Raw genomic sequence first — 16360 nt, forward strand, 5'->3', positions numbered from 1 at the left:
ATAAATAAATAAAATCTTTAAAAATAAATAAATAAAAAATAAAAAAATAAAAGCACACGGTCTGCCTATATTATTCAGCTAACAGGTATACTATGTTTCAAAAATTTTTTTTTTTTTTATGTTTCAAATTTTTTACATCAACCAAAGTATGTTCATTTTTCCCACCAAAACGTGGGCTTTGGATACTCACTTGTTTCATTCACTACTCTAGCCCCAGTACCTAGAAATGTCTGACACATAGATGCTACACAATTGTTTGTTGAATAAATAAATGGGTTTCAATTTAAAAAAAAATTTTTTTTGCAAATAGTTTATTAACAACTTTTTTAGTCCTAGAATCCTTTAAGAAGGCAATAAGTAAATTCTGGTTTCCTTTTTCCATATGAATGAGTTTCCCATCAAAATTCTGTAGGGTCTCCAGAGTGGAAGCTGACAAGTGAATAGACATGTAAGACCAGCTCTCACTCTACACCCAACATCTGTCAACATGAGAGTTTTTAACGTATTGCTAAAAATGGAACATTGGTTTTTTGGGACACAGGCAAAATGTTGTTTCATGACCGAGCCAAGGACTCAGACTTCTTACCTATTCTTGTTAAACTGGATTGCAAAGTCTGTCATGTGCTGCAGAGCTTTGTTGGTGAAGTTCATTTCCATATAGATGTGCCCTTGGCGGTGAGTAAAAGTTCCGGAAATCTCCAAGCCTTTAGCTTTTACTGCAGGCAACCAGACCTAAAAGACAGTATAGAGCCCAATGGAACCACAGAAGATTGATCTCGATGCTATTTGTTTTGAATATATAAAGATGAAATTAATATTTCGCTTCTTTAGGCAATTATGGTGATTTTTATACTATAAATATCAAGTCAGATGCAAAAGGCTCTGGATAGTCTCTAATTTTGAGATTGTTCTCAATTGAAGAACCAAACCAAACCAAACCCACATGAAAACAGTCTATGAATAACCCTGGCTAGTTCTCCATCTTCTGTTCAACTTGGTCATTTTACTGCTTGACTACTGCTACCAAATGTATATACAAGGCAAAGAGAAATTGCAATGAGTATAATGTGTTTTTTTTATTAGCCCATTTGGTAAAAGGCTTAAAAGGGAAGAAACTGAATCTACTAATGAAAATAGCATGTCTGTATCTTTGAAGACTTTTTTTTTTAATCATCACTAAAACCATTATCAGTAATCTTAAGGGAAAGGACCACGTCTTATGTATATTTTTAACTCTTGCTATAGTTTCTGCTAAATAGTACTTAGATGTGGCTTAAGTAATTTGAATGCCTATCTTCTCTACATAATCCATTACCCATCCCTGACCCTAGAACCTGTGATAATCCTGGACCATAAGAGTTAATTAAAAAAAAAAATCAGGGGGTGCCTGGGTGGCTCAGTCCATGATCTCAGGGTCATGAGATGGAGCCCTGAGTTGGGCTCTGAACTCAGCGGGGAGTCTGCTTGAGATCCTCTCCCTCTCCTCTGCTCCTCCCCCTGCTCCTGCTCTAAAGATAAATAAATCTTAAACAAACAAACAAAAAAATCAGGAAATTCATTAACTGTTCTGACCATCTAAGACAGAATACCAAAGCATCAGCGGGTGGTTGCACAAACATGAAAACATATTCAGCCACACTAAAGAAAAAAAGGAAAGGAAGGAAGAAAATGAAATCAAACAACCATAAGATATTTTTCATCTATCAGAGGGTCAAAAATCCTAAAAGTCAATAATACTCAACGGAGAATTTAAGCAATCTGGCACTCTGTACCGTGCTGCTGATGTTACCTTTTGGAAGGTAAGTGGAGAATGTCTATTTTAAAATGTTTAATGATCAAGCACACTGCAGGTTTACCCTATAACTATACTTACAAAAATATATCAGGATAAAAAAAATGTACGTATACCAGGATATACATACGCAAAGATGTTCACGGCAACACTGTAATAACAAAAAAAGGGGGGGTGGTAGGACCAAGAGAATAACCTGTATGTCCACCAATAGGAGAATGATTAAATAAGTTGTGGCACATCAATACAGTGGATACAGATATTCGAAATAATATAGTAGAGGGAAAAAAAGATGCAAAGCAGTATATTCCACTGACCTAGTACTGTTAAAGAATACAGACATAAGTATATGCATAATCCTTTTCTTCTGGTAGGACACACAAGAGAGTTAATAGTGGCTATCTATGGGAAAGTGAGGACAGGGAAACTTAATTTTCTGTCTGCCATTTCTACATTACTTACATTTGTCATTTGTATGTATTACTTTAATGTTAGTAAACAAATGCATTAGATAATCTTTTAACCAATAGTTAAAAGTCTGTGGGATAATATCCAACACAGACCTAACAACCAAGTTACTGTATTGTGCCAAAATATTATGGCTCAGTTTTAAATCTTATTTTTGGTCACTCTATTCAGCAGCTGTGTAGACAAAGTTACGACCCTTGGAATGGACAGCTGGTCTACATCTCTGTAGTACGGATCCTCTAGAGTCAGATAGGCAGGCAGAGAATTCAGGAAACAAACAGGCATCTTGTCCCCCAGAAAGGCACAATTTTAAGACACTGGGCCTAACCCAGATGGCACTATTCCCAAAGGCTGAAATAAGCTTCACTTACAGCGGTTTCCACTTTTGAAATTCAGTCTAAGCAGGACATTAAGCAAGGTTGAGACTAGAAAAGCACCAATGACAGAAACCTAAATCAGAACTCTAAAAAGGTACAATAAAATCCATGAAAGCCAAATGTGGACAACAGCACTCTGGAATCCATACGTAATACCAATCGAAAAGGGGAATGGAAGGAGAGAGAAGTAAAAATGTTACTCCTCTATACTCCGTCCCCTACCCCACCTCTCACTGTTGCATTAGCTGGATTTACACTAGATTGACTTCAGTGTTGACAAACCAGACAATATTTCTAAGCAAAAGAACAAAACACAAATGTTTAATATTTCCAATTTTAAGTCTAATTATAAAAATAGTTAATGAGGATGCTACGGTGCTTTGTACTGCTGAATTTCAGGCTACTTTTCATCTTCCTCTTAAATCATCTAGGACAAGGGCACAAACCCTGGATTTATTATCAGTGGAAGTAACAAAAAATGTTAAGTAATTCAGGTATTGTTCATTAAGAAAGTATCACTTTACTTACAGCCTTAGGAGCCACATATCCACCAGGTGCCATGCCTATTCCCGTGGAGAGTTCAAACAGGTCATTCAGACCACTGCTGACCACAGCAGGAGTAGGTGAAGGAGCAAAGGTTGCAGGCACTGATGAGGGGATGAAGGATTGTCCCACCTGCAGGGAAAAAGGGAAGGGGGGAACCAGGAAAAACAGATTAATAGCCCTTAACATGTTGATCTATATTTTAGTAGTATTGATAAAACAATAAGAACACACCATAATTACAATACTCTTGGAGTTGAAGTAGTATATTCTTTGTCCTCTTAATCATCACAGTTATTTTTTCATCATTGATAATATACAAACACTCTTTAGAAGTTCTATCAGAGAGTAATCAGTAGGACCAGGAACACAGTGATCCAAGATCTTTTCTGTTAGTTTCCAATTTTAGCTTCCATGATTCTGTGCAAAAGGCCTACAGGTACCCTAACGAAGGGGGAGTCTGTTTCTATAGAAAGAAGAAGCATCCAACTTAGAAAGCAGTTCTATTTCCACTTGGGTGCAGACAAGTTTTACTTTCCCACTTAGGCATAAATATCAGTAGGAAACTCTCCTGGGGCGGGGGATGGATATTCATACCCCCCCACCTCAGTCACTTACGAGGAGAGTCTCCCTGAGTCCAGCCGACTCTCTCAAGTTCTTTGTAGATGACACTAGACAATAAGAGCATTCTCGAGTCAAGATGGGAGGTTCCATTTCCTTTAGCTCTTTAATGTCAGGAAGACAAAGATCTCTGCAGACACCAGAGCGCCAATCCCTAAAGATGTCCCTACACCACATGTGGTGTACGCCTCTGAAGAATCCAAGTAACCCTATGCTACTTTCTACTCTTCATATACTGCTATAGAGGTTTTGGAGTACAATGCTAGACAGCAGCGGTGGCTGGTCTGAGAATGTGTGCATAGGAAAGGCATCAAACAGGGGGCAGCGCATCCCATGGTGAAAAAAACGGATGGCACTTACTGCCGGACTTCCTCCAATGCCCCCGCCAAGGTCACTGCCAAGCTGAAAGAGAGAAAGGAGAGAGAGGAGAGAGAGGTAGAGTTCATTTAGCTAGGTACTAGATGCCCATATAGAATCTGTAAATTGCTCTACCAAGTTGCTGGAATACATGCTGTTCAACTTGACTCCCAAAGCCTAAAGAAATTCTAGATTGCCAAGAAATATCTCCTAGGGGAACCGAGTAGTGGTATTGATGGTGTGTGTGGGAGTTCTGAGAAAACTTGGAAAGAAGATGGAGCTGGGACATCTCAGGGATGTTTCAGATCCAATCTTCCTATTGGGGTACATAGGCACAAACCTAAGCCGGATTTAAAGAATTTACATATTCCAAGAAGCTCTACCTCCAAGCAGTAATGTCTTGAAAGTGTTTTATTTTTCCCCTAAAAAGAAATTTAAGGGAGAAAAAAAAAGAAAAGCAAAGAAAAACTAAAATGTGCCTTGATCTACAAAACCTGCTGTCCCACTGAGAAGGTGGGAACCAAACCAGTATGGAGCAATTTCAAGCTTCAAAAATTATAGGTGGAACAAGAATGATTTTGAGAATTTAGAACTTTCCTAAGAAAGAAAACAGCTGGGACAGGTCAAGATACCCTACCCGGGGAGGAAGCAGGAAGGCATGCAATGCTTCAAATCTCTTTCACAGTCGATAGTACTAAGGAGAAATGGCTGTGGGTTATCTGGAGATCATGTAAAAGGATGCTATCTATTGGAGAATCAGACGGACTTAATTAGCTAGGTGACAGGAAAATCATTCCACATGATTCTTAACCTGGGCTTTTCCCCCCTCAGTGCTCTAATTCATCCTGAAGTCAGGCTTCCACGACAAAAGCATTAAAGAAGAACTGAAGCTGAAAACAGCTGGCATGAAGAAACATAAAATATACACACAACTAACAGTGCTGTATAAAAAGCAAACACCACCTTTTTTGGCTACAGTTCCGCATTTGCCTCTTCCCTAGTTCTCACTGTGTATCTGAAATTCCTCTTTGAATCACCAAATGCCTTGTCTGCTCTACAAACACTGTTTCCGTTATTATCTGTCATTTAGTGGTAGAAACTTGGAAATCTTTGTGCCGTGGTTATGTTAAAAAGCAAAATTGTACTGGTTTTCACAATTTGAGAAAGAGGATTTATCTTCTCAGTGAAAAAATACATGAAACAGGGTTGCCAAAATCTAAAAAATAATCTACCCAGAAAAACACTGAGACCTATGACAAAATCCTGTTCCCACCATGACAGAAAATGGGCCAGGCAGGTGTTTTTCATAACTAGCACTAATAAGCATTCTCTGCGCTAAGCTACAGAGCACTCCAATCAAACCTTGAAGAGCTGTTTCTAGAACCTGGTTCCTGAAGATTACTTAATGGTTGAAAATAAGCCAAAAATCACATGCGTAATATAAAAGGTCACCATGACGAAGAATTCAAACAACTGGAAAAGTCTGAAAGCAAACAGAAAAGATATCACACATCTGCTTTCTGTCTGGTTCTGGAATAGCACACAGCTGTAGCATGACATCTGAAAACCACCTTTAATTCAAATGAACACTTATATAACATCAACTGGATGCAAGGCACTACGGGGAATGTAAAGAGGTCAGGCAATGAGGGGAATGCATAGACGAATAAAAAACACTGGCAGGAGAACTACAACATGAATGCAAAACCACACAGAATATACTAAAACAAAACAAAACAAAAAAAAAGAGAGAAGTATTGAAGGGAAGAGCCTCCTTTTGGCTGAGGAATAATGAAAAGCTTCAAAGAGGGGGTAGTGTGGGATTATACAAGCAAAAAGGGGGAGGTTATTTCCCAAACAGCATGTACAAATGCCATAAAAAAAATGAATAAAAGCAGGATCAAGAAGAAGGAACAGTCCAATTAGACTGAGCACAGGGTAGATATGTGTAAAAAAAAGTCACAGAAAATAAGTTTGCAAAGGCAGGCTGATTATGGGAGGTCTTTAGTTTTTTAATTTCTCCTTCATAAAACCCTGGAAGGTTTCACAGAATAACAGTACTAATAACTACTACAGTTGTATTCTATCAACTATGGTTTTTAACCTTAGATACACTACTAAATCAACCACCTGTGTATGTATAAACTGCGGGGGGGGGGGAGCATTTAAAAAAATACTGATGCCGGAGTCTCACCCCCAGAGGTAGTGATTTAATTGTTCTGGGGTGGAGTCTGGGCATCAGAATTCTGAAAAGCTCTCCTAGTGATTCTAATGTATAGACAAGGTTGAAAACCAATGCCTTAGGTAATTAACTAATGTTTGGAATCAGAAAAGATTTACCTGTTTGAAAATGACTTTGGAGCTAACTCCTGAATAAAAAGAAAGCTAGAACTTGAGGAGGAGAAGAAGAAAAACAAAAAAATCCTTAATAAGGAAGGGGAGGATGCGCCATGTCTCATTTGTCCTGATGCTTTGATCTGCTTTGACTTTCTAATGGACTTACCCCTTCTTCCCCTCAACCATTCTACTCCCTTCTGGCCAGGCTTACAACCTAAGCTTAAAAGAGATGGAATTCTGTATGGACCTGATTAGCACTCAGTGGCAAGAAAGTAAAAACACAGTGGAAGAGAAACAGCGGTTTTATCCAATATGCTAAATTCAATAAAAGGCATTGAGAAAAGGCACTCACTGGTGGTTTTATTTCCAAAGGAAATAAAGCCTATGTATAGCCCTTATTTTCTTAGATTTAATTCTTCTTATCTTTGAGTATTATATGAACATTATCCTAGCTGGATAAGATCTCAATGTACTCTCCCCACCATGCTGCTTGTCAATTTTATTCAAAAACATGAAAAAAACTGAAAAGCAATCCCAATAGTCTCACGCTTATGTTCAGTATATCTGATACAACTCAGCTTCAACACGGAATCAAGAACTCTATCTTAAGAGACAGGATCCAAAGGGTATTAAGAGACATGTAGCCAAAAATATAAAGGTTCACCTAACTGTGCTGTTATCCAGAGAGCAAAGGGAAAGGACAACTTCAATATATGTTTTCTACCTAGCAAAACTGAAACTTATTTAGACTTTATCCAGCATCTTTCCTTTTGACTGAAGAAGTTCCTGAGGGACGTTATCATCCTCCTCTCAGAAAATATGACAAGGGTGATAGCACAGGGATGGGCAAGAGTGACTAACAAAGAGATGTCAGCAAGGAAGGGAGCCAGTTACCCAAGGAGTGGCCTCTCCTGTGCACAGTGACCAGCAGGATAATGCAGACAGTAATCAAGAAAAAGAAAAGAAGCAAGCTGGAAGGCTGAATAAAACAGAAAAGTTCTCACGTTGGCCTGAACTAGCCATTAACCATGTCAGTTCAGTTGCTGGTATTATCTAGAGTCAGAAAAGATTCATCTGCCTGGTCGTACTTATCAGGTAGGGTACAAAATCAGCCAAACGAGGACTTGTAAACATTCGGTGATATGTTATCCAGGGAGCTGGTGGGAGCCAAGTGAAAAGGGCTAGGTGTGCAGGGCATGGCTTTAATCTCCATCTTAGGTGTCTAGCTACCATGTTTTCAGTGTCTCCTGGAGCTATCCACTTCCCACTGTTCCCAGGATTGCCTTACTAACGCTGCCATTTTCTCCATGAAGGAAATAATGTCAGGATAGAGGAAGACGAAGAAAGGCGAAGTGCCAATTTCAGCAAAAGAATATTTCAAATGCTGAAAATTGAGCAGAATTTTCCTAAAGGTGTGTAGCTAATACCCACGTCTAAATGGTGGCATGGTTAGTGGTATGCAAGCCATAGTGGTTTGGTTCCCCTAATCCCCAATCTAAATCATAGTAGTTGTAGTCATTAAATGGCAGTGAGAATAATACTAACATTTGGCTATTGCCAAAGAGTGGCCATTTTACCATCCCTGAAGCGGTGCTGAATTGGACTCGGTTCAGGCTGAAACACACAGTAATGTGTCCTTGCGTGTTAATCGAGTAACTGGATGGAAAGCAATGATTTCATGGTGACTTATTGTGACTTATGGGCTAAAGGGATTTCAGCACAGTTACATGCTGAACATGTAACTGCAACAGAGCCAGGCAGAGCCCAAAGTTTAAGGTGAGTCTGCCCACAGCTCTAGTTCAGCTAGATACCAAAAGGAAATAGCCTCATCCAATCAATGGCAAGATACTACAATAGCAGAAATACAGAGGAGAACTCATGAGTAAGGTTCTATAAGGCAACAAGTCCACCTGACTCCAAGAAAAGAAAGTCTTTTATAAAAAGAGTATCAAATGAGATGGCCACTAAGTAGACCAAAAGAAAAAAAAAAAATCTCACAAATGATCACAATGGCTGATCTTGGTTAGCCCCTTTCAGGTATGTACCTCTGACCAGTCCAAAATATACCTACCTTCTTCTAAACCTATGGTGAATAGAATATCTGAAGACATTCTCTTAATTAGAGGTGCAGATCTTAAGCTCAGAAATTTCTCTGCTTCTGTCTAGAGTTACTACCTTTTTCATTTGATGCTTTTCAGAATGGATTTAATTAAAGGGAGTCTAAAGGAATGCTTCCCGTCATATAGCTTACTGACAGCTCTATTATTCAGAAGTCAAAATAGAATGATGTAAAAATAGTATACAGCCATTCCCATCACAAACAATGAAGTTCAGACCAAAATCCTACTGGGGTCAAAAACATCAGTCTGTGTTTTTCCTATTAAGGTTTTAGATTTTAGAAGGCACACACCATCTTCTAGGTAAAAGTGTAATTTTCAGCTGTTTGGCTACAAACATTAATTTGTTCTTCAAAAAGCTTTTCAGAAAAGCATCATAAGATATAACTAATTAAATTGGTGAAAAGAATCTGTAACCATGCAAAAGCTTTTAAAGTGATGGCTAAGAATGGACTCGATGTGGAATAGCATGAGTTGAGATCATATAAAGTCATCCATCCATCCTTGGCCTGATAACAAAAAAGGCTTATATCAACAGAAAAGTAGGGGGATGTAATAGAATACTTCCTGAGATGGGACAGGGAAAGAATGTGTCACTACTGGTCTCTTAGGTCCAACAGAACCCCAGGATGAGTACAGTAAAAATCCACAGGAGAAGCTCTGCATCCTGTTTCATTTTATGTCGCAATACTCACTACCCAAATCTATAGTTGTCACCTCTCTTTCCCCCACTAGGACATAAGCTTATAAGGCCTAGTCACTATATTCCCAGTACATAGAATAAAGTCCGATACAGACCAGCACTCAAATATTGATTCAGTGAATGAATGTTCTATTAACCATATAAGCAGGGCTATTGGCACTATTACTTCTTGGGGAGACAATTTTGAAATGAATCATTTTATTGGAAAAAAATTATCACAAAATGGACAGAAGGCTGACGAAACTGTTTCATCAACTGGCCTAGGACATCCTATTGGCATCAACATTTCCAACACACAGGAATAGAACCAATTAGGGGAAAAAAGGACCCAGCCCCCATCCCAAGGCCAAAGTCTTTTCTAGAGAGGAAATGTATTATTGTCTGAACAGTTTTGACAGCAAGTTTTCAGCAGAAGAATGCCCTGGGCATTATTTATCGCTCTGCAAGCACTAGTGGTTTACTAGTGGTTTATATCACAGCTCACTGCCGAATAGATAAGAAGGAAAGATTTCATGGCTCTGCTTACAAGAGGGTAAGAGGAACAATCTTGTGCCTTTTGCTGCAAGATAGATGTACGAACTTAACCAGTCCCTCTTTTCACAAATGAATACACTTCTAGTCTTTCTCAAACGTTCATATGCCTCCTAGTGGCAAGCCGGCCCAAACTCATATAGCCAGAGGACAGGAAGAGGCACAGTGAGAAGAGGCAGAGGGCAAACGAACTTTGGGCCCTGGCTTACGCGTTCACGCACGTTTACATTCTCAGCCTTAGAACGGCAGCGCTTAGTCTGTGCTTACCCTCCTTACCATCAGGTAAGAGTGACACTGCAAGAGGGATGAGCCAAATTTATCCTGCAGCTACGAACGCATCCTGCACTCCGCTGTGTACTCCAAACACTGTGTACCCCCGTCTGAGAAGGACCAAAGTTAAGTGAGACTGGACTCTATTCTAGAAGATGACAATCACAAAACAAACTGGAGGAATCTCAGGAGAGTCTTGGGTTCAAATCTTGACTCTGAGATTTACTTGCTATGCCACCTTCAGTTTTCCGTGAAATGGGGCCCAATGTAATTTCCTTGCAGAATTTTGGGGATTAGAAACTATAAAAGTTCTAAGCACAGGAAACTGGAATGGCAACAGAAACTCAGTATTGGGTAATTATTCCCCCAAACTGCCTGATAAAAAGAGAGCGGTTACAGAAATCACACTGAAGAATTTACCAGGCAAAACTGGGCTTTAATTCACAAAGAGTTCCCCACAACACCACCAACTCTAAAACTTGAGCTCTTTAATCACTGCAAATCTTTTCCAGAGGAAGAAATAGGAAGATGCGAAACGAGTATGTAGTAGTTTAGTCCTGTGGGCTAAAAAAACTAAAATTATCCCTAAAATAGTACCTGACTTAAAATTTCTCAAAACTAAAAATAAGAACGTGTAAGAAACAGGGTGGGAGGGTGCACTTATCATGATCAACACTGAGAAATGTAGAGAATTGCTGGATCACTATATTGTATACCTGACATTAACACTGTATGTTAATTATACTGGGGAAAAAAACACAAATAGAGTGGGAGGATTTGAAAAACATACACTGCATTTAGGAAAAGGCAGTTTCTCCTCTAGCCCACACTATTCCAGCTGGGCACACTGAAAGGACATTTCTCTGGCTGGAAAACCTCTGTCAGCAAAGAGAAAGGGCACTCTGGATAATGCTTCCTTTCCGGCCTTGGTACAATAGCACCATTTATCTAAATAGAATAATGCACAGCACCTTGGATGAGCAAAAGGCTATAATTTAGCCAAGGCCTCTGCTGACAGCCTGAAAGTAAAGATGACAAAAAAACAAAAACAAAAAACAAAACCAGATTCAATTATTACTTTAGTGAATCTCACAGATGTCAGACTTACTAGCAAATGGTGTATCTTTGCAACATGTATGCAGGAGTCCTACACATGGGCCTCAGGTCACCGTCCACACTACACCAAACCAGGATTTGCACTGTCAGGAAAGTCATACTACCCCGAATGAGCACTCTCTTAGATTCCATATCAGAGGCATCGAGAGACCCATACAAGACTTCTGAAACTAAGAAACGAAAAGACTCAAGCAGCTTTTGTAAGCCTACATTTAGATGGTATACTATCCTGCTTTATGTGAAGAACACATCAACCATAAAAGTTTCACTACAATTCAATCCACGTCAAGGTGACAGTTAAGTTTACAGTAACAGAAGGAGGAAACTATCTGCAGAGTTCAAGCAAAAGAGAATATGCTAAGGCAGGCAGAAACTAAAAATGGGGATATTTCAGTAAGGAGATTGGAAAAAAGATGGAGAAAATCCATTTTGATTTGAGTCCTGTGATGAAAAAGCATTCCATTTTTAAAATCTGAAGCTCTGCCTAAATCAATAATTTTCAAAGGTGCCTGCATCCAAAATAAATAAATAAGAATCAACTAGGAGGCATGGAATGTGTGTGTGTTTTCTTTACATCACAGCAATATCCCCACCCACTCTTTTTTTGGTTTAAAAATCACAGCTGTTATGAGACACTATTATTGATGGAAGAAGGCTGGAGTCTTCAGGTATACTGTGGCAAATAATAATGATAAATAAATAAATAGATAAGTACTTCCTTAATGACAATTCTAGAAAAAGCTTCAATTCACTAAATCTCAAAATTTTACAATGAAAGAAGGTAAACAAGATCTAATGGAAGGATCACCAGAATATGAAAAGAGAAGAATAACTCTCTAGTGAATTTGTAAGTTTTAAGACAAAAGGACAGAGGGATACCTGGGTATCCCTCAGTCGGTTAAGCGTCCAACTCTTGATTTTGATTTTGGCTCAGGTCATGATTTCAGGATTGTGAGATTGAGCCCCACGCTGGGCTCCGCACTGAGCATGGAACCTGCTTGGGAATCTCTCCCTCCCTCTCCCTCTGCCCCTCCTCCCGACCCAGTGCGCATACTCTCTTAAAAAAAACAACAACAACAGAAAAACAGGTGACAATCTAAAATACAAAAACAATTTTCAGTCTCCAATTATACAAAGTGAGCAAAGGTAAAAAGACCCCTGGGACTGAGCAACTAAATCTAAATTGGTCAAATTCAACTTCTGGCCCATTTCTGGTAGGCTGGACTACCTAACTGCAAAATAAAATAAAAATGTCCTGGGGAGAAGGGGAAAGAACAGAGGTAAACGCAGAGAGGTCTGTTTTTGGAGGAGGTACTGAAGAGGCTCCCCAGAGTATAATTCTTCAGTAGAAATCACTGTCTTGGCTTAGAGATCAATTTTTAACATCTCTACCTAACTCCATTTGGAACTTCCTTTGGTTCAATGTTCTGAACCTTGCATGCAAAATTAAAATAACCTGGGTACCTTTCCAAAATATCAACGTCTAGGTCCTGTCTCTCAGAAATTCTGTTTAACTGCTCTAGGATTGGGCCCAAACACTGATAGTTTTTCTTTAAGATTTATTTATTTGAGAGAGAGAGAGACAGAGAGAGAGAGTGAGCGTACACAAGAGCGAAGGGGCAGGGGGAGAGGGAGAGAATCTCAAGCCGACTCCCCACTGAGTGTGGAGCCCGGACGTGAGGGCCCACCTCATGACCCTGAGATCTCGACCTGATCCGAAACCAAGAGTCAGATGCTTAACCAAGTAAGTCACCCAGGTGCCCTGATAGTTTTCTTTTTCTTTCTTTCTTTTTTAATATAGTACTAATGTGGGACTAACTATGCAGCTGGAGCTGAGAACCCCAAAAGCTTAAATAAAGGTCTGTAGCTGCCATACTTCATTAGCAGCACACCACTGACCCCTACGGGTAGGGTTCCCTTAGACAGCAATGATAAAAGCAGCAGAAAGCATATGGATGCCTAGCTGTCTGCCCTTCTGAAGGTTACTAAGGCAACCTGAGTGCTCCTTGCCAGGTGAACACATAACCCTAACCAAGGCCAAATTTTACATCGCGGTCTGGGTGGAAAGCTACCACTCCCAGCAACACTATTCTTCCTAGAGAGTAAAAAGAAGGACCTTTCCTTCTTTTATTATTATCCAAAAATAATTTCAGGAGTTTCTTGCCCTCCCTCAATTTGGGGCAGAGGAGGAGCCCTCTTTCCAGGAGTGTGTTTACTGCTGAAGTTAAGAGAAAAAGGCATCCAGGTTTGCCAACAGCTATGGTACAAGCACCAAACTGAAGTGGTTCACAGTGGTCCCAGAAATTCTATGGTTTTATGCAAAATATGGCCCATGGAGCCAGGAGCTTGTTAGAAATGCAGACTCCTCGGTCTCAAGTCAGACCAACTAAATCGGAATCTGCCTTATACAAGATCTCCAGGAGATATATAGGATTTATACAGATTTACATTATAGTTTGAGGAGCACTGCTGTAAGGCAAGATTCATTCAAGAAACAGCACTATGTATACAGATTAAGTAATAACTGTAAGGGTTATTTCCCTCTTTAAATCAGACAATTTACGAAGGAACAATAAAAGCATTTTAAAATGGCACACTCTATAGCTGCCTTGGAAACCCGCCTTCCACGCAGCCAGATGTAGGCCTTCCTTGTGATGTTCTCTTAAAAGGATCTTAGTTCTCTGAGTGAATATATATTTAACCCCACATAGATCCAAAGCAAAAAGGGCCTTTACTCATTTTGATTTCTGAGATATATTTATATCACAGAATAAGCTGAAAACTGCATGACTTTCTAGGGCTATACCACCAAGTATACCATTTTGAATCTGAAGTCAGGAAGAGGTAAACTTACAGAGTTACATAGGAACATTACTGGCCTCCATAGCAAAAGCTGTATAATATTTAAAAATCCAAATGGAAAAACAATGTACTCCCCACCCCAAAAAGAACATCCAAAGAAAGAAAGAAAGAGCAGGCCCATGTGTGACTCTGGCTACTACAACCTAAAAATGTAACTTTTTTTTCCTATTTGAAGTAATACTTGTGCGAATTCTAACAGGTGAGTGAACAGCTAAGCAAAGGAAAAGGAGAAAACTCATGGGCATTAAGAGCCAGCAACTGCTAATACAAACCACACAGAAATACCATGTCCCTTTCCTTCCACACTAAAGCAGGTCAAAAAGCAAGAGCACAAAATCCTGGGACAGACAACATTAAAATATAGGGCATCTTTCTTCCCTCCATCCTTCAAGCTTAATTTCTTTGTCACTCATTAGGTTCAATGAGCCCATCATGTTGTCAGCCATCAGGTAAATTCATAAATAGGGTTGTTAAGGCACAAACTTGAGTTGAGCAGGATGTAACACTTAACCTGTGGGTGATGTGTCAACAGAACAGGAACAGTTATTTCAAAGGTTATGTGGAATTTCTGGGAGAACCCGTTGCTATTTCAGTATTCACTTTTTAGTCTCCTGAGAGACTCCACAGACCCTTCTGAGTCTACAGGGAGGCATGTCGCCATGCAGAATGATCATACGAGGAAACTATTCTTATATAAATGGTCAAATACACTCATTAAAGATATGAATATGAAAAGCAAATGCTTACATTCCCAAGAAAGATAATAAGGAGTGCTACTTGCATCCCTGTGAGCTGGTATCTAGAGCTTGGTCAGTGTACAGACTCTGAAAGCAGTGACTTTCCATTAGTAAAATGCACAACCCACAGAGATATGACCAGAACCCTATTTTCTTAGACCCTCTGCCAGCCAAGAATTAAATGTACCTGTACTGGCTGGCATAAATCCCAGATATAATGTCGCTCATAAGGTAGAAGAGAAAATGCTGGTGCGTGTAGCAGAAAGTAAGGCTGTTTAGTTCATGTAATCTCTGAGAACATACATTTTCAAATCTATGGCATGTCTTCCAATTTCTGATGTTGGGAAGTAAGTTTGTTGGGCATCTTTACAGATAATCATGTACAAGTGTCTAGCTAAAAGAGCCCCTCTAATTCCACCACAATTAAAAACCTGGTTTGTAGACAGCCATGTGATGTGACCTGTTACTTTTCCGGCCTTCTCTATACAGATGGAAGGTCATCGTTAATATTTCTCATTTATCTTGTTCAGGAACAAAAACTAATTTTAGTTCCCATTGGTGGCACATATTCACAGATACTCTGGACTTTGGAGCCTTTTATTAGTAGAATCCTGGAAGCTAATTAAATTGGAAGTATGGGTAGGAGGAAGAAGGGGGGCAAAAAGAACCAATCAAGCAGTACTCGCCAACTGTAATAGAGGTACATTTTTTACACAAATGGCTCAAATGGCTGCCTCAAAACTTTTCAGAATTGGGGCATAAGCCAATAAAATATAAAAAAGGCCAAGGTTTGAAAGCCTCAAGATAGGATGATCTCTATGAGGTCATTTAAATGCTGTTCAGGGAAAAGGGAATTACAGGGGCGATCCAGAGTTAAGAAGCAGGAGTAATAATCAGCTCTGGAAAGGGTACTCAATATTAAGACTGCTGAACAAGAGGTCGGCTAAATATCAAAAGTTCTATTTAGAGGCAGGACAACAAAACAATCCCGCACAGTTGCAAAACATGCCCCATAACAATTAATTAATTAATTGACAACATCAGTTAATTCTATGAAGACAAAAATCCTGTCCTTTATCAAAGGACATTGCTCTGCTCATCAAGGAAAGGTCTAGTTCTAGCTGAATAATCTAAAGCTCTTTAGCATATCAAGAATTAAAAATAACCAAAGAAAGAAGGAAGAAAGATACTTACCAGACTATCTAGTCCTCCTCCCAAGAGATCCACTGCTCCCATCTGCATGGAGGACACCTGTGGCACATTGACTGGGGGACCAAGGTCAAGGTTTAAAAGGTCTCCTAGAAGGTCCCCTTGAGAGGGGATAACCTGAGGCTGTTCCAGGTTTGTGGCAGTGGTGGTGCCAACAGGGCTGTCACCTGCATCAGTGCTGCAGTCACACACACAAAGAGGGGAAAAGAGAAAAGTTTCACCCAGGACATAAAAACAAGGCACAATTGAATGTCAGATCTATAAAACACAGGAGAAGGAAAAAATTAAATAAAGTAAAGTAAAACTTATTTATTTATTTA

General features: G+C 39.5%; 1 protein-coding gene across 5 annotated transcripts in view; it reads right to left on the reverse strand.

The window, feature by feature from the left end:
* AP2B1 (adaptor related protein complex 2 subunit beta 1) overlaps positions 1–16360 on the reverse strand; it is a 125312-nt gene that overhangs the window by 40109 nt on the left and 68843 nt on the right. For 3 of the 5 annotated variants that reach the window (XR_008961321.1, XM_057318289.1, XM_026517596.4), the window contains exons 14-17: positions 16026–16218; positions 4162–4203; positions 3166–3312; positions 587–732 (exon numbers count right to left, since the gene is read on the reverse strand). Coding sequence is in view for 4 of the 5 variants with exons in the window: in XM_057318289.1 (XP_057174272.1) it covers positions 587–732; positions 3166–3312; positions 4162–4203; positions 16026–16218 (528 nt within the window). In the remaining variant the exon portion in view is untranslated. The remainder of the gene's footprint in view (positions 1–586; positions 733–3165; positions 3313–4161; positions 4204–16025; positions 16219–16360) is intronic. The other 2 variants (XM_057318290.1, XM_026517597.4) reach the window with 1 other exon arrangement.

The sequence above is a fragment of the Ursus arctos genome, unplaced genomic scaffold (assembly GCF_023065955.2).
Source record: "Ursus arctos isolate Adak ecotype North America unplaced genomic scaffold, UrsArc2.0 scaffold_24, whole genome shotgun sequence".
NCBI lineage: Eukaryota > Metazoa > Chordata > Mammalia > Carnivora > Ursidae > Ursus > Ursus arctos.